We start from the raw sequence: 22,787 nt of genomic DNA on the forward strand, positions 1-22,787 counted from the left end.
ATCGGGCCCTCTCCTCTTTTAGAAGGCGTCTTTGTGACGGGGTAAGTCCCCAAAACCTTCTTCTTTAGATAGTTATTAAGATCAATCTGAAATGCTAGAAGGTGAAGCGGACAGAAAATTCAACGTCTGATTACCACGTGACAAGTGTTGTTTCATGGTTACAACTATCGCATGTTCAGTGACCATATCTGACCATTTAACTCCCAACTAATACTTGTAAAAAGCTATGCTTCATTTGCATACGAAAATTGAGGGAGAAGTATCTACATGTATTTTCAGTCGCCTGAGCGTTACATTTTTTGGAACGTTTCGCAGTTTGCAGTTCCAACGTTTTGGAAAATTTTCAATGTTTTGCAAACACATCGTAATGTTGCGACGTTCTAACGGATGGATCAGAGCTGTTGATCGAGATAGTTTGATACCATCTCAATCATCCCATGCCGTTCCAGAAACGAGCTGTGGATGGTGCTGGTGGGGCTGGGGTTGTTGGGAATCAGCCTGGGCGCCGCGCTGGTCCCAACCTTCTCCGAACTGCTCAACTCTGCAAGGTCTGTCTGTAATACTTTGGTGCATTGCCTTCTCTTTATCAAACAACCCTTCAAGTTCTACTGAGGACGGCGAAGGTTCTGTGACTGTATGTTTTCACTTCCTACATATATAAACAACATTTATTTGTATGTTGGCTGAGACAGTAACTAGCGGCGATATATTTGCACCTGTTATGCTGTTCCTTTGTATATAAAAATGAAAACTCAGTTTTTTGCCTTCAATTCAAAGTAAAACAATTTATTGGCGATGCATTTCATCTGCAGAGACGCCGGTTTAGAGGAGGACAGTCTGGCGACGTATGGCCTAGTGTCGGGGGTGTACAACTGCATGTATTCTTTAGGGTAAGCATGGTGCTTTTATTTGCGGCCCAAACACAAATATATCATACGACTGTATAGTATGATTGCATCGCAAGACTGTATCGTACACCTGTATCGTATGCCTGTATGAGACAGAGCCTTTACACATTAATCCAGCCACTGCTGGTTTCTTTCCAGTGAGTTCATTGGGCCGACAATAGGCGGTTTCCTTGACGACCAGTATCAGTTCCCAATCGCGTCAACTGCTACAGCCGGGTTTGGAGGAGTTGTTGTAAGTACATCTTATCATGAATATTTCTTTTACTATTCTATCATTATTCAATATCATTATAATTAAACAATATGCTGTTGGAGTAAAGTTATTGAACTGTAGATTTTGGACCTGGACTTAACCTATAGCCCTTGAATCCAATGCATATCAAGGTATCTGCAGATTGTTGTAAATTTGGGTGCACGCAATCCGTATCAGACACACAGCTTGCCATTCGTCTGCGTCGATACGATATGATTACCTAATATTTATAGAAATATCATATCTGTTCTTACAGGTCATAGGGATGTCATTTTTCTACCTCTATGAAAACCGGTCGCGAGAAAAGTCACCAAGTCCCTGCAATGGCACCGGAAGCAACTGTCAGCTTCAACATTTTTTAACGGGTGAACAAGACCCTGCTTTTGTATGACGTAATATTTCCTCCAGCAGCTATTCAAACAATATTAAGACATTCTATGACTCATTCGTAGATGGTTAGAAGAAGAACTTTATTGTGCAACTGTACATTCATGACGGGTTAACTACCTGACGTGTACTTCTAATATATAACAATTCTAATTTAAAAAAAGCTATTCTAATCTACGAATAACAGTAGAAAGTTATTATAGTACGTGTCACTGCTTTCCTCAAGATGCCTATAGCATTGTCATTATTTTTTCTCACGTGACAGTTGAGGCGCACTAAATAGAATTAGTTTCTCTGTGTGTAGCCGTTATGTGTAGTCACTTTGTAAGCACATGTATATAAAACTAGAGAAATCTGCTGTTCTTCCTTGTTTTGTTTATTCTGCTTGATACTAGGAACATTATACATATGATTGTGAGTGTATGTATGTATGTGATCATGTGTGTGGTCATTTGTGTTTGTGCGTCTGTGTATGTGCGTGTGTGCGTGCGTCTGTGTGTGTGTGTGTGTGTGTGTGTGTGTGTGTGTGTGTGTATGTGTGTGTGGTATTCCGGAACAATTACATATCTGTATGTGTGTGAGCGGCGTTCACGTTACGTTACCAATTTAGTTCAGTTCCTGTTGAAATAACCAGCTAGTTGCCAACATCGCATATATCAACTGACAACCATAGACGGCCTTGCTGACGGCTCCCAACCATAGTCTGTGGAAGGTTGGAAATGGTCAGGAAGCCATAGCCAACCACGTCCGACAAAGATTAAGTCTGTTTAAGTCGACAACTGCTGAGTGCTGCAACTAATTTCGCCGTCGTTGAATTGGTTGAAAGGTCCGGAATGTGAACCAATTGTGTTTAAGCCGATACTGTTTGATTTATATGGGTTATAAATAACGCCAAACACAATAAGGAAACTTGCGGAGCCGACAAGCGGCTGATACCATTATGTAAAAGTAATTGTTAGCGTTGTAGCTAAGCTGATAAGGCGAGGATAATCATGTTTGGCTGCTTGTTGAAATAAATCACGAACATTGATGTTTGAATTGTATGTTGGATACGAGATGAGGATCTAAACCCCTGTCGGTAGACCATAGCCTCCCGACTTTTCCCCAGACCATGGTTGGGATTCAATCGTGAGCAGAGTCATCTGTTGTGTTGAGTTGGTTTGCTGCTGGTTGGTTATGTCCGCCGAACGTTTCAGAATGTACTAGAAGTCGGGAGTTTTGTTGCGACCTGTACTGAACCCAGTGGGTATATATGTACAATAAAGGTCTTCATTCATTATATACTTCATATCGCATTGAGAAGGACGACAGATATAGTCGTCGAAACGTTTGCAAGAATAAAAAGACGTTTGCGTTAACGTTATGAAAAAGATTACGTTCATTAGGACTTTTCCTTTATTGGGCATGCTGAGACTCGGATGTCTGAACTCACCGTACCGGCGAACTTTTGACACCATTGCATCATTGTTTCGAGCCTACAGTATTTCTTATTGCCTTTCCTTTTATGTTTGACAAGGAAGTAGATTTTGACGAGATAACAATAATTGTTTTTTCTGTCTCGATCTATTGAGGTATTATGTGAGCTGAGTCTAAATTTGTGATCGCGTTTAACTAATCGGCGTTTGAACATCATTAGGCGACAGGTTTTACACAGTAAGTCCGCGTCACCTAGCAGGAACATAGCTCTCCAAGCAAGTCTCAAGTGGACATTTTTCGGGATGTGATTCACTGCATGACCTTTAGAGCTCGATTGGCCGAAACTTGCAGGACATTGAAACCCGTGTCATGTGATAATTTACATTCTTAGTCAAAAACATGCGCTCGGAAGGTCTAGTTAGGTCAAAGCCGGCTAGGTATTTAACTGGTCTTTAATAGTTACTGCAAATACCAGTTGAACAATGTTTCCAAAATCAGACCTCAAACAAAACATTTACTCTAAGATCAAGTACAATCAAATGATGATTTGTACAGAGGTCGCACTGAGGTCATGCCGGGAGACCTTGAATGCTCAAATCACTACTGGTTCCATATGAGGGGTAGACGATACATATCATCTCAAGATTTATTCTAACCATCGCATGCACGGACAAACGAATGTATAAGATCACTTAACTTGGAATGATGTGGCGTTTGCTTAGCGATGGGAGAGTTTGGGACCGTATTCCGCCAGGTTTACTACAATGAAACGATCAGTTGATCATTGACAAAGTACAAGATCAATGAGTTTGAAGGAGGCCAATAGTCTGCGTTCCTCCTTTGTTTACCAACCCCTCGTTTTACGGATCAATCACAATCCGTTCGCTTTGAGCTCAGCAATACCATTGGGTGTGACTCCTTTTCCCTGACATTTACCTCCGCGATCTGATTGACGAGTACATGGTTAATCAGCATCGGCTCACATCACAGCGGCATTTCAGGACCTGACCGTCGGTGGGTCGGGTCCTACCTATCAAGAGGCGCTGCCACTAAATACGACATACAAAGATGGCAAAACCGGTAAGATTTGTTCCTTTCACTAAACTTGTATACTTTCGCTTACGTGCACACAACGGCTATTCATTAAAATGGCTTGAATGTGAGGAACATTTAATTGCAACATGTCGGTCAGGTTTAATTACACATTAATGGCATTGTCACGACTTACTCCTAACCGATCCCCGTATGCTTTCGGACCTAGGCCTAACCAAGTGAGTTTTAGACATAGACCCCTCTCCCCTGAATGGTTCCCAACCGTTTGCTAACTCTCTCAAGAATTAAAATGGACGTAACCAGCGATGTTTAAAAGAGTAGCCAACGACCACTTTACCACTCCTCTCGACCATTTAAAAAGATGTTTTAAAATTGTACGGCTGATGATTTATACATCCTGGGTCAAGATAGACCTTACATCATTTCATGTACCAAAATGTGAATTGTACCTGTGACGGTAAATTGGGGACGTCTGCTTTCATCAGCAACTCTGTTTTGTTACTTCACAGCTAATAGAAACACTTTATTCAGGGGATGCAGTGAAAGAAATTGCACAACTTGACGCTACCTTAATCATACAAAAGAGAGTTCCTATAACAATGACTTAATTCTATGATAAGGTTGCAAGAAAACACAGGGTACTTCACTCCTCCCTTTTTTATATATACAATGCATTACAAAATATTACAAAATACCCACTGTGCAAAAATTGACTTCGGAGCTCAACAAAGCTTCTGCTAGAAAACAGACTATTCCAAAATCATCACAATATAACGATAAACTTTTCAAATGAACCTTTTCAATGTCACTTCCATTCAAAATTTACTCATTCTAAAATGAAATATATATTCCTTTTCCCTTTGCAAAAGCTAATTCAAAATTCTTGGCCATTTTGCTTTCATAATGGTGATAATTTCAGTACAAAATATTGTATGGTAATACTGAAGGGGTAAATCCCTCAAAGCGATAATGTGGCCGAAGCAATTTTATGCAAAAGGTGAAATCTTTTGGCTTTCATACCTTGATGCATGAACCCAAATATGTATACTTTGGACATGTGAAAAATGGGGAGAGGGGTATTTCAAAGGTGTAAATTTTGTGTCTTTTTGTCTTTTGAATCACCTTTACATCGTGACATGGGTCATAAATTCATTGACGGCCATTCATAAGTCAACCTCGCAGTCCAACAATTTGCATCCTGCATGTATCGCTTCAGCTATTGTCATTAGAGTGAATGGTGTTTTTACATCGATATCATCTAAGAAGGGCAGTAGCCCAGAAGCCCTTGTAGCTTACCTACGATTCCAAATGCACTCAACGCGCACTTGTCTAGAGCCGTTGCAGTTGTTCATTTCGTTAACGATCGTCCCCATTTCACACTGTCATCTCCATTTTGCTGACGATTCGATGCAATTTCCGAACGTCTTATAACGTTTTGGGGGGGTGGCAAAGAGCAAAAACGTATGTAAAGCAACAGTTAAATCATAAACGCACGACATTTTCATGACGAATGGTGAAAAAATATCGAAAAAAAAGAATGTGGCACAGCCCAAACCCTAGCCTTTAACCAATAGCTAATACACTTATGTAATAATACATGTAAAATACGACAAGACGTGAATTATCAGCGCCGTATGCACAGCGCTGCAGCCAACATGAGCCTTTACGTAGGCGTATCCCTCTTAAAATGCGTTGGTAGCGTCAAGTTAACCTATCCAGTTAGTAATACAATGTCCCCCCAAACGTACAATGGCACGGCGGGGCGAGTAGGTCCTTTCATTATACGCCAACAAGAATCAAAAGTTGCGACAGGCTATTGATGTCTCCCTTACCATATATAGAAGCTAGCAGAGAAAAAAACAGATCAAACACAATATCCACCTCGACCTTTTTCTCCTTCCAGATAATCACGTGTTTCCACATTGTCCTCGTCGCAGCGGTAATCTGGGGAAAGTCATCTGGTCTTCCAGATGATTTCTGGGACAGCTGTCCTGCCAACTGTAACCACGGCTACACTTCCTCTATTGTTTGTATGTATTCTTAGTGCAGCGACTGCAATTACGCTGTCCTATTTTGCACAATGTCACTCTTGAAAATTATTATGTTTTGTTGCATTCTGGCATTTAGTATGCTTCTGTAGCTCCTTTGTAAAAGTTAGTCGTATGGGCATCTTCTCTGAATAGTTTTAAAGAACGCTTGCAGACGCAAAAGTTAGGTGTGACAGGTCGTTCAGTGTATATAATATAACCAGCTGCAGCCGCACCGCGTGCCTGTGAAGCTGGTGTGTTGCGCCGAAGGGCGGAGATACCGGCTATATAGATACAGATACATAGTCTGATTGACGATTAATGATGAAAGATATACTCTCCAGTTCTGCTTTTCCTTGTCCGTCTTAGACATAAGCTTCGTGTACTATACATTGCATGCAACAAGTAACAAGTAAGCGTAAGTTGTCCAACAGCATTTAACAAAAAGTGACCAGTATACTTAATATAAATCACTATCTGTCAGACGATCCTCCAGGATGTAGTGACAGCGCTGGCTGGATATTTTGCCGGACTAAATGCGCCGATGACGGCAGCAACGCATATTACCGATGTCGTTTTTGCGAAAGTTGCCGAATAGGAAAATATCTATCACAAGGAGCATGTCCTGGTAAGTACTCGACAATAGATTTTGCTTGTATGAATTGTATCGACAATTAATTTTACTTGTATGAATTGTATCGATAATAAATTTTACTTGTATGAATTGTATCGACAATAGATTTGGCTTGTATGAATTGTATCGACAATAAATTTGGCTTGTATGAATTGTATTGACAATAAATTTGGCTTGTATGAATTGTATCGACAATAAATTTGGCTTGTATGAATTGAAATGATGACAGCTTTTTTTCACTTTTGCAGGAAATGTGACCTCTCATTTGTATTTTCTTACCTCGATCTTTATCAATTTTCCCATTGGCACCCACATTAAAGCTCCTGAACAATGCTTAATGCTACGAATCGTTTCCAGTTTATTGCCCTTTTATACAAAAATGTTGGTAGGGATTATGAAATAGACGTTATTGTCATTCCGAAATTTTTTCCAATTGAATTCTTCCCCTGATATTTAAAGTATATTTCATGACAATAGAAACCACTTTATATAATATATGATGTGAATTTTAGATTAGCCTTCTTTGAAGTACGACTTGAATAACTTTTGTGGCTTTCCACGTGTTCCAGACTGCACCAGGAGTATCACAAACTGTGACGAGTACTCCTGTACCACCGCCACTGATTCCCGGTGTCGGCAATGTCGGTACGACCGGGGTCCTGGCAAGCAAGCCTACCAAGTGTCTAGTAGCGGAAGAACCTGCATAGGTACGTTGATTCTGCTTTGGTCATGGGGAGAGAAATAGGCAGTCTGGTATCCAAACCTATTAGTTATATTTATATAGCTCCCGAATCTCTTCTGTCCCCTCCGGAAATATTCTTTCCTATTTGCGGACAGGATAGACCAGGCTAAGAAAGAATTTTACAAGTATCTGATAGATTTACATTGCACATGACCGTGTTAAATGCCTCAATTCAACTTATACATGGGTGTGGTTTTGGTTTGCTGTTTTTTGGGGAGGGGGTGGGGTGAGGGATGGATGGATTGTTTTGGTATTGTGCAATTAGTACGAATTGACCGACATGATCATGATTATGATTAATTATGTTTAGGATTACCTATCGGCTCCCGTTTGTAATGTACCAGGACCTTTACTTCTCAATTAAGAATGTAAATTTCCTTCCTTAATGACGTAAGCAATTTTTGCATGGTGGATAGCTAAAGGACTCAAGAAGAAGTAATGTGCACGATGTCATGCAAGTTTAAGCTCTTTCAAAAATTGGAACTGAAGGTGTGCTGTGTCGTTGAAGATGTCTTTTCTCATCATTTTACCATATATAACATCAGATTTATTTGTATGTGTTTTCTATTGCAGCGGCCTCATTTATGACCAACTACCGAGTGTATTTTTGCATAATAATCTCTTCTAGAAATCATTACAACTTATTGCATTCACGCTGACATTTAACATAAACAAATTATGAAAAAATGTAACCATTATTCCCGCATGAGCTATCCCGTAACCTACAAATTATTCAAATTAGGAACAAATCTTCATGTAGACGTTGTGATATGACCGAACCCTAGGCTTCAGATACTGTCCTGGCATGACTATGATCGGTCCGCTATCCAAGTCAATGTGATAATGGCTCTTTATCAAAGCCATCATCATCATCATCATCATCATCATCATCATCGGTCGACGTGATCGCACATATTCGCACATGTTTACACACGACGGGGTTATACCGCCACTTCGGCTTCGGGATGACATACCCTTTCGCTGGCTAATTACTCGTACAAGACGGGGATGCCCCAGGTCTCCCGTCCAAATATCAACATCAACCGACGCAAAGCCGCATCATACACAGTTTATTGTCGTCTTTTAACGCTGTAATAATACTGTTGGTACGTATCTAACTCTATTCCAGAACTGTGTTCGTGGCGACGCATCTTCTGCTACCCAGGAAGCTGTGGATCTTCCAACCGCCCGAGTTCGTGTTCATGCGCTACGAATTTTGGCGGTCAAAACTGTTTGACAAGTAAGTCGTGATGAAAAGTAAGTATGTCACAACATTGATGTGAACACAGTGCGTAAACTCAAATGTCATTGCCAGATCATAAGCAAATTATACGGCCTGTAAAAAAAAAAAAAAAAAAAAACTTTCGCTATCTTGGTTAGACCGGACAAAGCATATATAACAAGTTTTATTGATACATTTGAACCAAAATAAAACATTTTCCAAAGTTGTCATAAAGGGTCACTGTTTCATAAAGATATCCTTCGTTTTAGTTTGGCACTTTGCATAAATATAATGTATTTGATAACACAACAGTTACTGCCCCACCTACCATGCAATACTGCCTGGGGAAGGTGAAACGAATGGAGAACGGCACGGAGAAGGACACGGTGGAGGCTGACTGCAATGCGCCGGCAGCTTCATCTACATCCTGGACAAACCTCAGATTAACTGCGTCAAATATGCAGTTTGAGGTATTCCTTGACTTCTATATTACGAGATAAGATGCACTCTCACCGCACTTGCGTCAAGCTAGCGTCACTGCGGGGTCCGTTCACTGCGTCACTGATTTGTTATTTTCTCCGATTTTTTTTGTAATTTAGATATTGCGTAATGTGTAAAAATATGACTTAGAAGACGACAAAATACACAAAAAGTTTGAAAATTCGTTCTTTATCTCTGAAATTCGTTAAGCATCTTTCGAACCCTGCAGTGACGCAAGCTTGACGCAAGTGCAGTGAGAGTGCACCTTAACAGATCTCAAAAGATCTGAAGATTAATGTGCACTGTTTTTAAAAGTTGTATTCAGTTGAGTATAGTGCATACTATAACTTTATTAGTGACAGAAAGTGAAGTCTTTGGGGTGTTCTCTAAGTCAATTTAGCATTTATGGACTTTGCAGTTGATATGACTACGGCTTGTGACAATCTTGACACCTATGATAAGCTTTGAATTTTCACAGACAATTTGGCATTTTTAACTTATCTATGTCTGTGTAGATTTTGCAATTTAAATTAAGCATTGTGTTACACACTAGGCCGAATGGGATACTTCGTTCCAGCCATCACGGATGCCGACACCGCCGTACTACGTTAATATGTACAGTATAGGGGTGATTGGAGCTTCGGCGGACTGGAGAATGGAGAGAGGTACGTGCATACATGTAAAGTGTAGTGGTCCAGATGGTTATTCTCATGAAAATATGTGTTCAAAAATGTAATAGTATTTGGTAGGCAATGCAGCTATCTTCTATGACAAAATGTGATTCCACTTGAAACAGGAACAAGATTTGGGTGACCAATCAGTTGATGTTGCCATAAAATTATACGTGTATTCGTGTATATCAGACATTTACATTTGTTTGTGACCTGAATTTTCTTGAACGGCTTGGATCGTGTTACTTATACGTTAGGGCAAATGCATTGTCCTAACAACGATGATTTTTACCATACCACGTACTATAGGCGGTAGAACCATTCGCCAGGGAACCATGATGTGCAAGTCCACTGATCGTGATTCACCGAACACGTCTATGCAAGACTGTACTAAAAACGTGATGATTCCGGAAGAACCACAGCATGGAGACAGGTCGGTATTATGGACATTTGCCATCTAGTGTTGCTGACTGACTATTTATCCAAATCTGAAAAGAATCGGGACTAAATGAAAAATGAATGTTATATCAATGCATATACAGTACAAGACACTTAATTGCACGGCCTATTTGCCAGTTAATTTTGTGCAATTAGCCGGCTGGTTCAATAATTCGAAGTTATCTAGCTGGACTGCACCGGTTTGGGATTTGGGGATTCCGTGAAGTTAACAGAAGTGTGTGTTAATCCGTTGTGCAATTAACTGGCTTCTACTGTAATAGAAATGTTGCAAATGCAAACATTTTCATCACGTAACAATTTGTCTTTGTTACATAGCGTGCACTTTACAGCAAAGGCGTCTAACGGCGGGTACGTCAAAATAAACAGCTACGATCACATTTCGTACACGAGGATCAATACGCGCTACTACTCAGGCCGGGAGGTGTCTCACAGCGCTCATTTCGCGTTTGACTTCCACGACCCCTACCACTGTTCTGCCAGAGGACCCTGTACTGGTGAGATGCTGGAGAGAGGTCCAGCGTTTACCAAAAATGTGAGTTGCTGGAGTTTAATTAACGTCCTTTGTCTTGAAGCTATCAGATCACACACATTTAAAAGCATAGAGGGGAACCTCCGAGATCGAGCCAAAGTGGGTATCTTACGCTTAGGTCACATTTCCAAACCGGGGCCCGGCCGGGATGATTTAAGAAATGAAAAATGAAAATGTATACATAGAAATATACACATATCATGCCCATGAATCTTATTTCGAAATTTTGTGTATTTTGACGTCTTTTATATTATTATTTTCGCTCCCGAAAGCTGTCCGGCCGGGCCCTGGTTTGGAGATGTGACCTTAGCCTTACTAGTACTGGACTGCGGTATGTTCATGTTGGTTGCGTCGCTGCATCCTAAATTGAATATGTGTCACCCTTGATTTTCTAATGGGAATATCATGCAAAAAGCCTGTGAGTATGACTAAAACGCCAAACGCCTCCAACTTCAGTGAAATACCCGCTTAAGGTCACATTTCCTACCCGGGGACGATTTGCGGAAACGACAAATAAATTTGAAGTTTATGTCAATAGATATGCATTATTTAATTTTGGTCCGTTTTGTGTTTTTGTCGTCCTTTTCATTCCCCAAAACTACCCTGGAGCGACAAGGTGTCCCACGGGGCCACTTAGGGTCACGCCCGAAAGCGCCTTAAACAGCCCGGCCCCTTCTTCCACTGGGACCTGAACCTCAGGAAGCTCACTTAGGCTAACGTCACATTTCCACAAAGGGGCCCGGCCGGGCAGCTTTCGGGTACGAAAGGTTTGATATAAAAGACAACAAGAACACAAAATGTACCGAAAAGAACTCAACAGCCGAACAGCGTGCCTTGTACATATTTATTGGCATAATCTTTAATTTTTCTTTTCCGTTAACAGCCCGGCCGGGCCCCGGGTAGGAAATGTGACGTAGGCCTAAGATAAAGAACAGGACGCGGTGGGGAGGGACGAAGAAAGACTTACTAACACACTGCAGTATAACATAACTAACATGCGGCGAAGTTGATGATGATGATGATGATAATCCTTGATACTTGTACATTGAATTTCTCATGTGAATGCATATCATCTTCTCTGACTGAGTATTATCTTCATCATACCCAGGGCGCCATCACCCTCCGCTGGTCGGGCTGGAGAGATGACGACTCGGGTATCGGTGAGTACGAGTACGAGGTGTTCAAACTCCGGCCGTTCGGAGATGTGCTAGGGATGAGAGGACTCGCTCCTGTGGCCGGACAGACAGGCACGGTTGGAGCAGGGGCAACACAGGCCAACATTCAGCTGACAGAACCAGGTGGGGATCGATAATAAGATTAAAGGTAGATTTTTTTTATATTAATCAACAGAAAAGACAAACCATCCATAACTACGAGAGTTGGTTATGCTAACCATTCACACACACACACACACACACACACACACACACACACACACACACACACACACACACACACACACACACACACACACACACACACATATATATACACACACACACACACACACACACATACACACGCACATACCACACACACACACACAATCACACAAATGCTGCCGAAAACCTTTTTAGCGAAGGTAATAGCAAAGTTTATTGCAAATTCATGACCATAGGCTAATTGCGAGTGAACAACAAAAAAGATAGCATAAAGTATATCATAAAGAGGAGTCATGGCTAAGGAAGTTGGTCTTTATTCGTCGCCAGCTTTTGTATAATACGACAATGATCCAAGTGAGCGATAACTGGTACATGTACTACAGGATCTAGCTCTATGTTACACTTCATAATCATATATAGCGTAGGTTATTGCTGTAATACGGAGTCTAAATTACCAGCTTGAGTTTCGAGACACTTTTTTATCTTGATGACTCAAGTATTTTGAACTTGTAACCTCGCCTTGCCGTTTTAAAATTAACTCAGAAATGTGCAAAATCAGAACTTACTTTAATATTTCTTATTCCTTAAAAGAAATGATATCGTTTACACCATCTGTCGACTTGATATCTCTGAATACAGTACCCCGCATTTTTAACATAACATTACGGATATAGGTAACCCCGCGGATAAAGGTGAACTGGTGTTAATTGTGCGTATAACAAAAACAAAAACAAAAGAGCAGCCTTCTTCTGTCACTCGATAAAGATAACGTCTTTCAGTACAATACTGGAACATTTCGCTTCAAAGGTAGTCTTTCCATGAAAACACGGACGTGATCACGGGCATTGCAATTTCTGTCAAGTCGGCAGGTGGCGCTTTCCGTACGGACAAGTCCAACGGCACCTCCACATGTTCCAACAACGATGGCAGCGGCACCCACGTTGCACAGAAACCTACATCATATGTTACCCCATTCGTGACATTCTGTCCCTGCAGCTGTGGTTCGGAGCCAGGGGACAGTCTCTCTGACCATTTGCTGTCTTTTTCACACGGTGTGGTGTGCCATTCAGTGACAGGGCAGTTTTCGTCCCCAGTACTTTCTACCGAAATCCTCCGTCGTTTCTTTAGGGGAAGGGTGAAGTCAACGCCATCATTTTCAACCGACAAGGCCGATGGACTAGCGTGTGGGGGTTCCATGGTGTGAGGCGTTGTCGGTGGTGTCTTCGGTGGTTCGTCCGACGGTGTGCCTTGTCTGTCACCCTGATTCTTGGCTTCTTCCTCCTGCTTCAGGTAGCTTGAACGACTTTTCGGACTGTTGCCTTTAACCGGTGATACGACATCATCTACCCATGAAAAGTTCCTAGTAGGTGTTTGCTGCGTTTGTCCCGGTTCGTTGATCTCGCGAGATTTTGCGATTTGTACGTGAGCTGTCATCACGTGGCGGTACAAGTTTTGAGGGTTGGCATTAGAAAAGTCGCACAGAAAACAACAGTGGCCGAAAACACGTCTATCGTAGCGTCCCGCCAATCGACAAGGTTTGCATGAACTAAGACAGGCGTCTGGTGCTTCATCCAGGTGGTTATCCTCGTCGCCGTGGTAGGTCGTATCTGGACAGGTATGCCGCCTAGCGATGTGTTGGTGAAGTGCAGGCTTGCTGGCTGCTGAGACGCCACAGTCAGGGCAGTGCTGGTTTCCGAGGTGTGACCGGAGGTGACTCGTGAGTACTGCCGGGCCGTGCCGGGTCTCGTAGGGACAAAAGGGGCAGTGGTAGACCGGTTTCTGGCTATTAGACGGATTCCTGAAAAGAAAAACAATAAGTTCACGTCTAAGTAAGACAATACAACTTATATACCGTACAAGTACGTCAAGATATCCATTATTTGAACAAGGATATAACCTCCTTGATTTGAATGAATAAGTTTAATTTAAGACTTGGAGAAATCGCACTTTGATTCAAAATTTGTTTCAAATATTAGTGCGCATACTGCATAGGATTAAAGCTGGAAGTGCACACAGATTTTTAAAGTACAGAAGTACCGAATACCAAGGAGTTTTTTTTTTGCGAATACCAAATGACATTTGGGCAGAACCCGAGGGCTGCTAACAACAAAATCCACATAATGTTACTTCACCCTTACTTAAGCTGACTTCTAAAGCAAAAAAAACAACAACACATGTTTAACGTTAGTCATTGGAAACGTTCAGTTTGTTTTCCTAATAAGCGGTCAGGGTACATCATTCTAGTTCTCATTCATGACTCGATGCCGCCTCACACCTTTCCACACAGCATTGTGTGAAAGATGGCCATGCTCTTCGGAGAATACACATTCTTCTTTTGAAAAATATAAGGAGATAATTCAGCGGGTGATTAATATGCATTAAGCATTAACTCAATTTGCATATGAAACGATGTCCAGACGTGCATTGTTTATGTTCCGGGGTATTCACCTTTGACATACCCGCAAATCCTGTTGTTTTACATGCGTACTCAGACGTGTGAAACAGCGTATTGTTCCCTTCTGTCATTGCGTGAAACAGCACTGAACAAAGGAATCTAGCTGTTTGAACGTTCATGTCATGATTCAGTACAATTTTTAGATATCACAAAGACACAACGTCGATATCTAGAATTTATATGAAGATTATTAGACACGAAGGTAATTTCATACGGCAAAGAGTTACTCACAACAGCGTACAAAGACACAAATTTTCTTTTGAAACATTAATAAGAGTGCTCAAGACGATTATGAATGCAAAACTAAAACATTCTGTAAGTTTGTTTTGCCGATGGACTTGGCCAGAATACAACAATTTTTAACAAAAACCAAATCCCAAGTCAGTGTTTAAAATGAATATATTTGCGTTATAGTGATAAAAAATTGTCACACTGACAGCTTTGGTGCATTTTCAGGGTCTACTTTGATATGACAATGACTGGAATTCCGTCGAAAGCGATTTTATAATCATTACAACCAAGGACGTTATATAAAGCGAACCTTACTCACATATGATCCATTTGAAATAAAACCGCAGTATAATTGCTATGAATGGGTTTTGACTGCAAAGTGCTAAAACATGTACCGACCGTAGCCTCCTTCACAGACGAAAAACTCTTTCCACTGCAAACTACAGTTGTACCATTCTAAGGCATTCCACAGCGAACTCTCTTTCCCGGCAATTTGGAGAACCTTAGCCAACTTTCAAACTCCCCCCCCCCCCCTTCCACATATGATAAAAGCCAGTCTGCGATGGAGGCCATACCGACCTAGTGTGCTTCCGAAGTTCGCATACCTTGGCTCTGCTGTAGGGCTGCAGTCCTGACACTGCCAGGACTCTAGCTCTGCCTCCTGATTCACCAGCCGTCGGTAAAACTCTCTGGTGATCTCTAAAATAGAATATAAACTTTGATGTTAGATATTGAAGAACATTAATTAGAAGGATCAGACAAAAGATACTTCCCAGAGCACAGAATATATCTTGGACTCAACATGCTACTCTAAAAACATAATGGAAGTCGCCCATGGCTTATCTCAGAAGTTGACTCACCGACGGTTAAAATTTGCGAGACATTGTTGTCGAGCAAAGCAGAAAAAAGTTTCGTTCTCTATCCTATGAAAACCGACTGGCCTGGTACACTGCACAAGTTTAACTCTAACTAGAGACTTCTATGATTTTGATTTTGAGAACTTAGAAAAAGCTATGTTATAGGACTTTATGGAGTGATATACCAGCCTGGTTCCAACCTCTGGTCGGTGATATTTTTTATGTATGTAAGACACAAAGAAAAATTTCCGTAATCACAATTTTAGAAAGTAACATTAATAACAAACCAACACAAATAACAAACAAGCACAATGAAAATGATGAAAGGACCTCTATGAAAATAATCCGAGCACTAAAATAACACGTTACCTTTCTGACAAGTCCGGTGCTGCCACCTGTTACAGTTATCACACTGCAAGGCTTCCTGTCTCGGCCGTACGGTTTTCTTGCACACAACGCAGGGACAAGCGGGCGCCATACTTGTACGTTGTTATGAACTGATACGACGGTCCAACCCGCCTGAAAAATTCCCACTTGTGGTTATGAATATTCATGAAATGAGACAATTACCAGACGCCAGTCACTGTTGTCACCATTGGAAACTGTCCGTGATTGGTTGAAAATTTACAGGCGGGCCGTAGTAATGTTTACGTTACGATATACTCCCTGTGGCTTTTTTTGTGCCAATGTCACTATTCATATGCGTTATCTGCACTCCGATTCAATTGTTCTAACATAGCATGTTTTAACAATACCAAGTATCATAAGGCGTGATCAATCCGTTGTCTGACTCAAAGCAAGGAGCTTTTATCAAAGCCAACAATTTTTTCCAGTATAGTTCATCTTATGGTCAAAATACTCAAAGGTATTCCATCATCAAAGAAATCTCAGTCGGCCTCTTGGACGATTTATGTTTTGCTTTTGACGGCACTGCCAAATCACTGGCAAAAAATTCAATTTGGCGCCGGCGTGAACAGTTTATTGTATGGGTCAAATTTTTCGCTACATGTAACATGGTATGGTTGTTTTCTTCTCAATGCCGCACAAAATGCACATGTATTTACTGTTACACAAATTTTGTCAATTAAAGTATGCTTATTTCGAAACATTTAACCCCATAACTCACCAAAATGGAGACGTTTGTATTTCTTTCGAACAAACTGGTAGCAGTTTACTAGTATTCCGAGCCGAACGTTTTATGATGTGGTAAACAACTTTACCAAGCAACAACTTTACTTTTCGGTGACAAATTTTCACAGAAAACGGTTGTACAAAAACAAATGTCCCTTCATATGAAATATAGCAAGGATGTGCAACTGTGCTCCGAGCGCCATTGTGTTTCAAGTAGTTACGTTTAATGAACGAGTGAATGAAGACCTTTATTGTTATTGCACATTTTTGCCACTCCGGGCTAAGTACAGGTCACAACCAAGGAGGTTGTCACAACAAGACATGATGAAAAGATACAGTTCACAGATAAAAAATGAGACTATTGCTGGATAAATTCAACTTCTCCTCGCTTTTCTGTTATAGTGGAGATAAAAGAGCAGATATGTTGTATGATCGATGGTTTGTCTAGTTGCATTAATATTCCTCTGCGTCGTAAACATTCCTCCAAAGAATAAAAGAACAAAGAATATTTTATACATTGACTAGCGATCTAAAACGACAAGGGAAACCTTTTAAAATTCACCGATTTTGACTCTTTATGCAGTCTTTATCAGAAAATGAAATAACAACATGTGGTACTTACCTGGATTTCTTCATCTATATTCCGTTGTGTTGATGTCACAAGATGTATTACATAAACCCAATGATTCATGCATACCGATGCCCAGACAATCAAATCAAGCAGTTTATACATTTGTATAAGAAATTAAATTCCCGAACCACTGTGACAAAACGTGGGTCACATAAAGCAAGCTTGTAGCTTGCAACCAAGGACGTTATACAAGATCTAGAACATTGAATACACACACTGCAGCTGAGTACTCACACTCCCAGCACAGATAAAGGGGAGATTTGCATCAAAGTGCCCGCGAAGACAAAAGGGCGCTAGAAAGCGCTCTGAGATCTATGTCGACATAGCCCATTATAACTCCAATATATGGTATGTTTACTACGTGAAAACTGTAGCATGCGTGTACTACATAAATTCATAAATTGACTCATATCTTGAAAATTGAAAAGGTAATTTTCGAAAAAAAATACAACCAATCGAAAGAATAACAACTTGCCACCATGTTGGCTCATTTGCATGTCATTTTAAAACCGACCGTCTTGAATTGTGGGAGAAAAGGTTTCAACAAAGGTGTCAAAATACATAAATATTCCACAGACAGTGCTATTTTCAGGCCTAATTTTAGGGACGTAAGCTTATTAAGAAAGACTTGATGTGATGATGTATGTGTATATGTTAGAAAACTACCTTTTGGAAAGGTCAAAGTTTATTAGCCTCAGGTAACACTTTCATAAAGACCAATTCACGTGCAATGTACTATTCACATGCTTTGTTGCAACGTGCTATTTATGAATGACGGGCGTTTACACTTTCCCACAGGGGTGTACAGCATAGTGCTGACTGTAGAGGACGGCTGCGGACCGAATGACGGGAACTTCGTCATCGCACGCAGATTCCTCATCTATGACGACAACAGCACAGTCGAGGCTGACACATCCGGGCACCATCCCATGTGGGCGGAGTCAACTTCTGACGAAACTGGAGGGGTGTGGCAGACCAACCTGCAAGATACCATGGGAAACGGACCACAGGTAATAACTGTGTATGATTTAGAATGGTGCCATTATTGTGCCTAGTGACACAAAGGGCAGAAAGTTTCCTTGTATATATATATATATATATATATATAGCAAGGTATATTTCTACAGGCAGGGGTTGCTTTTCCATACGGCATTCCCAACCTAGATGTCTATACATGTATTCCTACGAAACATTTTCAAAACCGCGGCCGTGCTGATTGTGGAAACAAAAAATAGAAATGTATACGCAAAAAAGCACACAACTAATGCTCACGACTATTGTTTTTACGTGTAGTTTGTGTAGTTTGGTGTCTTACTTTTCGTTCCCGAAAGCTGCCCGGTCAGGCCCCGAATTGGGATAGAAACGGTTAACCGGCGTCTCCCTGTTATAAACTAACTGGAACCAGGAGCTTAACTGTGAGGCTGCTACCAGTAGAGCTACAGGGTCATCCAAAACGTGAATAGTTTTAATCGGTCAATTTTCAACGCTTCGTTCCCTGTGATATCTACAACATCTTGCTATGATTTTTCCTCTTCAGGTGACTGTGTCGTGGTCGGACCACTTCTGCAACCAACTACACAAACACAACAAGTTTCTGAACGCCATAGAAGAACACACGCCGCCTATTCTGCCTGGCTACGAAGAACTGACAGGTATATTCTGTGACAGGTCCTATCATTGATGATGCGGGCATGACATTCTTACCTGAATTCTCTTTCTAAGAGGTGGGAGCTACTGGCAGATGTTTCATAATCATCATAGTATTTCAGAGATCTCGCCACGATTGCATATTTCTCTTTCGTCAATTGTAAGGTACTGTCGGTACCATCTGTTGACAGTTGTGCTCTTCTGTAACAGCGACTCTTTGCCCTAGATTCTAGTCTCCAACCAGACCCTACGTTGCCTTAGAGATAGTATCAAAGCTGACCAATTGCAAGGAGTATAGCTGGCCAAAGGGAGTCAAACGTGCCGGCTATACTCCTTGGCCAGCTTTGATACTATGGCCGGGGTCTGCTTGGAGACTACTCGATTCAAATTAAAGATGAACTGCCCTCCACTAACATGTACTTCGCAGGCCAGCCCCCGGCTACTCGGTCCCGTGAGGCCATCCCGAACGCGAACACCGTGACGATGTTCCAGACTGACTGGGCAGTGGACCATCAGGGAGGGAGGAGCATCGGCAGTCCGCCCGAAAACTGGCAGAACGTCACGGATATGACGGTAACTCAGAGGAAGTTCCTTTACTTTATTGTCAACAGAATGACTCAATCGACGGTCAACAACGTGGAATTGTGTAAAGCCGACTGTCAACAAGACAGAATGCTTGTCGTGGCTGTAGTTTCCTTTGAATTATTGACCCCTTTCTGTCGCCATTTAAGACCGTTGATGAAGTGAATATACTCAAATTATGATTATTTATTCGCTAGTACGTACTCAGTTTGTGACGAGAGAAGACATTGTCATAGTTTTTATTTCTAGTGTACAGTAGAATCCGCTAAGGGCACATCCCGCCGTACGTGCAATTTGTCCGTACTTTTTTTTAGGCCACGTCCATCACGTATTTCTGAAAACGCTCAGGCTGTACAGGGCAGGCGCGTAACCAGTACTGGCACGTGTACGCGTCCAGGGGGGCAATCCGCAGCCCGATGGCACACAAAGTCTTGTCTGCACGTAACAGTCTACGGCGTGCCTGCTTGCTCCAAAATCCGTCGGATTCCGTACGAGTTCGTAGGAGGCGGCACTTAAGCCCCCTTCACACGAGAGCACGAATGAGCCGGAATGCCGTCCGAATGAATTTTTTTTTCTATTCGTGGCAATTCCTCGCAATTCGTACTGTATTCTAAACATTCTTACTGCATTCGAGATATTCGGCCCCGTTCTTTTGGCTGGCTCGAAAGTTTTTGACATGTTAAAAACTGTCGAGGTGCATTCGAAGTGGAGAAATATCGAATGGCATTCGTAGTGGATTCTAGTGTATTCTAACTATTCTGACTGTAGTCTGACCGCACTGTACTGCATTCTAACATTATTCGAAACATTTTTATCTCATTCGATGGAGAACTGAAACGGCAAGCCACCTCGAATCCTGCCAGAATGTGGCCGAAAGAATATTTCGAATGCCGTAAGAATGTCTAGAATGCACTACGAATTCACAGGAATAGACAAGAATTTTCATTCTGACGGTATTCCGGCTCATTCCTTCTCGTGTGAAGGGGATTTAAAGGCCCATTTGGAATTCCCACCCGAATGGCCCCGAATGTGACACGAAGTTTGCAAATACTTCATTCCGGCTTGTTCGGCTTGATTCCTGCTAATTCGATTTCCGTGTGAAGGCCCTATTACCACTTACGGATCCCAAAATATTGTGCACATTTTGGCACGTAGACAGCACGTATTTGCACGTACGGCGGGTTGTGCCTTTAGCTTTATTTGCATAGCGATAGGCCGTAATGCAATTAGTTGGATTCCAATGTGTGTCCAATCTTATCGAATGCACCACAGAGTACCGTTTGGCATGAAGTTCTGTCACGTGCACGTTCATATGTTTATAAAAATATGCAAATTCTAATGTCAATTGATCTGTCAGAATGTGGTGTTTCATCTGGTCTAAATTGAATGTTAATCACGCGTCAACATTTCCAGCTGCAAAGACAAAGTCATGACATCCCCCGTCAGGACGGAGATACCGTCCGTTTCTGGGTTCGTGCGTTCGACGTGGTAGGCAACCATGCTGACGACTACGTCACCATCCACGTGGACTCGTCTCCTCCAATCATAGAGGACATCTTTCTGTCACGAGGGGGAGTAGATACTTTGGCAGTACATCACTCAGAAGATCTTTTTGAGATGACGTAAGATTTTTCTATTATAATCCATGATCTATATTATCTTATTGGTCCAACCTATAAAACTCCAAAACAACAGATGTCCTTGATTGGTTTTGCGACATTTTAAACAATATAGTGTTGTTTGACTCGATCATAAGTTTAAATTATTCCACTGCAGAGTTGTGTTCACTGCCTACGATGACCACAGCGGCCTCCACAACATCCACTGGGAGTTACACGACATGGCAGATCCCACTGTTGTCCATGGGGAGGGGCAGGTCGCCGTCAGAAGGCCTTCCGTGAGCAATATTCAAAATGACTTTCTTAAAATCAGATTCTATCTTCAGGTAGCTATGGCTTACGATTGTTAGAACAGAAATGGTATATACGTATGTCACTAACTGCTCACAACCACATACTTACAAGGGCCAACGAACGTTTCGGTCAGCGTCCATCATCACTGCAAACTGCAGCTAGGTGTCGCTTCTGCACTGTATAAAATGCGGTCCCAAACGTGAAGTATTGTCGTCGTGAATAAAGAAATTTGCCATTCAATCTTTTGCAAACCTGATGAAATTATCTACGGGAGTATCCACATGCCTTTCAAAAGACTAATGGAGTCATCCATCACATCTATTACATACTAGCAGCATATATGCAGCAGCAGGACAATGGTTTGCGGCACCGAAGTAGCATGCACTCAGGCTTCACAACCAACAAAAATTTGTCTTACGTTTACAGACTCTGCACCCTGAATGCCCTCCTCCATTCTGCACCTGCATTCCCAAAGACGAGGAGTGTTACTTCCGTAACCACGAGTTCACTCCGGATGAGAACAAGATGAACATCTCCACAGGTACCCATGACCACGACTATTACATCATCATCACGGCCACAAACAACGCCATGCTGCAGGCACAGAAAAGGTTTCAGGTTTGTGGACATAATTATTACATTGATTTTCAGATAATGCATGATTATAGACCGACACCCCCATCTTGAAGGCAGCGTTGTACAGCACAATATATCAGTTGTTGCTTGCCTGTGTTACGTGCACAACTACAACCTTTTCTGTGGGGGACAGTTAGCTACTCTCCACCAAACGTTAGGCTATGGATTGTAATGGAAATTGGTTTTAAAGGCATAGCTTTCCCTGTTAAAGAACATATGAAACACTTTTTAACACGCCGCAAACACCATAATGACTACACAGAGGTTTGTGTCTTACGGACTCTTGTTTGAAATGTTTCAGATAACCGTTGACACCAGCCCACCGCTGCCTGGGCACGTCCATGACAGTTTGCCGGAGGAAATGGACCTGGACTTCCAGCAGGAAAACATCATTCAGGCATCATGGGAAGGTTTCTTTGACAGGGAAAGCGGCGTCATGTTCTACATGTATGGCTTTGCCGAGGACTGTCTGACCCTGGAAAATATAACTGAGTTATGGAATAACGTTACCGTTCAGGTAAGATAACCTGGCATCCAGTCT

At 41.7% G+C, this 22,787-nt stretch overlaps 3 protein-coding genes across 5 annotated transcripts in view; 2 read left to right on the forward strand and 1 right to left on the reverse strand.

Annotated features, from left to right (window-relative positions):
• Positions 1 to 1,974, forward strand: part of LOC118407510 (MFS-type transporter SLC18B1-like) — a 27,062-nt gene extending 25,088 nt beyond the window's left edge. Inside the window, exons 13-16 of one of the 3 annotated variants that reach the window (XM_035807990.1) lie at positions 450 to 548; positions 813 to 890; positions 1,047 to 1,140; positions 1,418 to 1,974. In XM_035807990.1, the coding sequence (XP_035663883.1) occupies positions 450 to 548; positions 813 to 890; positions 1,047 to 1,140; positions 1,418 to 1,552 (406 nt within the window). In that variant the 3' untranslated portion in view covers positions 1,553 to 1,974. The remainder of the gene's footprint in view (positions 1 to 449; positions 549 to 812; positions 891 to 1,046; positions 1,141 to 1,417) is intronic. The other 2 variants (XM_035807989.1, XM_035807988.1) reach the window with 2 other exon arrangements.
• A 6,997-nt stretch (positions 1,975 to 8,971) lies between these two features.
• LOC118407508 overlaps positions 8,972 to 22,787 on the forward strand; it is a 42,430-nt gene continuing 28,614 nt past the window's right edge. The window contains exons 1-12 of the mRNA XM_035807986.1: positions 8,972 to 9,112; positions 9,676 to 9,787; positions 10,103 to 10,226; positions 10,568 to 10,784; positions 11,890 to 12,079; positions 18,267 to 18,478; positions 19,006 to 19,120; positions 19,543 to 19,688; positions 21,111 to 21,319; positions 21,474 to 21,594; positions 22,037 to 22,228; positions 22,548 to 22,763. Coding sequence (XP_035663879.1) covers positions 8,972 to 9,112; positions 9,676 to 9,787; positions 10,103 to 10,226; positions 10,568 to 10,784; positions 11,890 to 12,079; positions 18,267 to 18,478; positions 19,006 to 19,120; positions 19,543 to 19,688; positions 21,111 to 21,319; positions 21,474 to 21,594; positions 22,037 to 22,228; positions 22,548 to 22,763 — 1,995 coding nt within the window. The remainder of the gene's footprint in view (positions 9,113 to 9,675; positions 9,788 to 10,102; positions 10,227 to 10,567; positions 10,785 to 11,889; positions 12,080 to 18,266; positions 18,479 to 19,005; positions 19,121 to 19,542; positions 19,689 to 21,110; positions 21,320 to 21,473; positions 21,595 to 22,036; positions 22,229 to 22,547; positions 22,764 to 22,787) is intronic.
• Positions 12,462 to 16,310, reverse strand: LOC118407506. The gene is made up of 3 exons (XM_035807983.1): positions 16,076 to 16,310; positions 15,455 to 15,548; positions 12,462 to 13,961 (listed from the first exon to the last, which is right to left on the reverse strand). Exons 1-3 carry the CDS (start codon positions 16,182 to 16,184, stop codon positions 12,965 to 12,967), a joined length of 1,200 nt encoding a protein of 399 aa, XP_035663876.1. The 5' UTR covers positions 16,185 to 16,310; the 3' UTR covers positions 12,462 to 12,964.

The sequence above is a fragment of the Branchiostoma floridae genome, unplaced genomic scaffold (assembly GCF_000003815.2).
Source record: "Branchiostoma floridae strain S238N-H82 unplaced genomic scaffold, Bfl_VNyyK Sc7u5tJ_1383, whole genome shotgun sequence".
Taxonomy (NCBI): Eukaryota; Metazoa; Chordata; class Leptocardii; order Amphioxiformes; family Branchiostomatidae; genus Branchiostoma; species Branchiostoma floridae.

Bases quoted from the DNA above. Each gene is read 5' to 3' on its own strand.
- LOC118407506 (XM_035807983.1), bottom strand. From the start codon at position 16,184: ATGGCGCCCGCTTGTCCCTGCGTTGTGTGCAAGAAAACCGTACGGCCG. The intron at 15,549-16,075 runs GTAACGTGTTAT...ATTCTATTTTAG, and splicing joins GCACCGGACTTGTCAGAAAG to AGATCACCAGAGAGTTTTAC. The intron at 13,962-15,454 runs GTATGCGAACTT...TTTTCTTTTCAG, and splicing joins AGCCCTACAGCAGAGCCAAG to GAATCCGTCTAATAGCCAGA.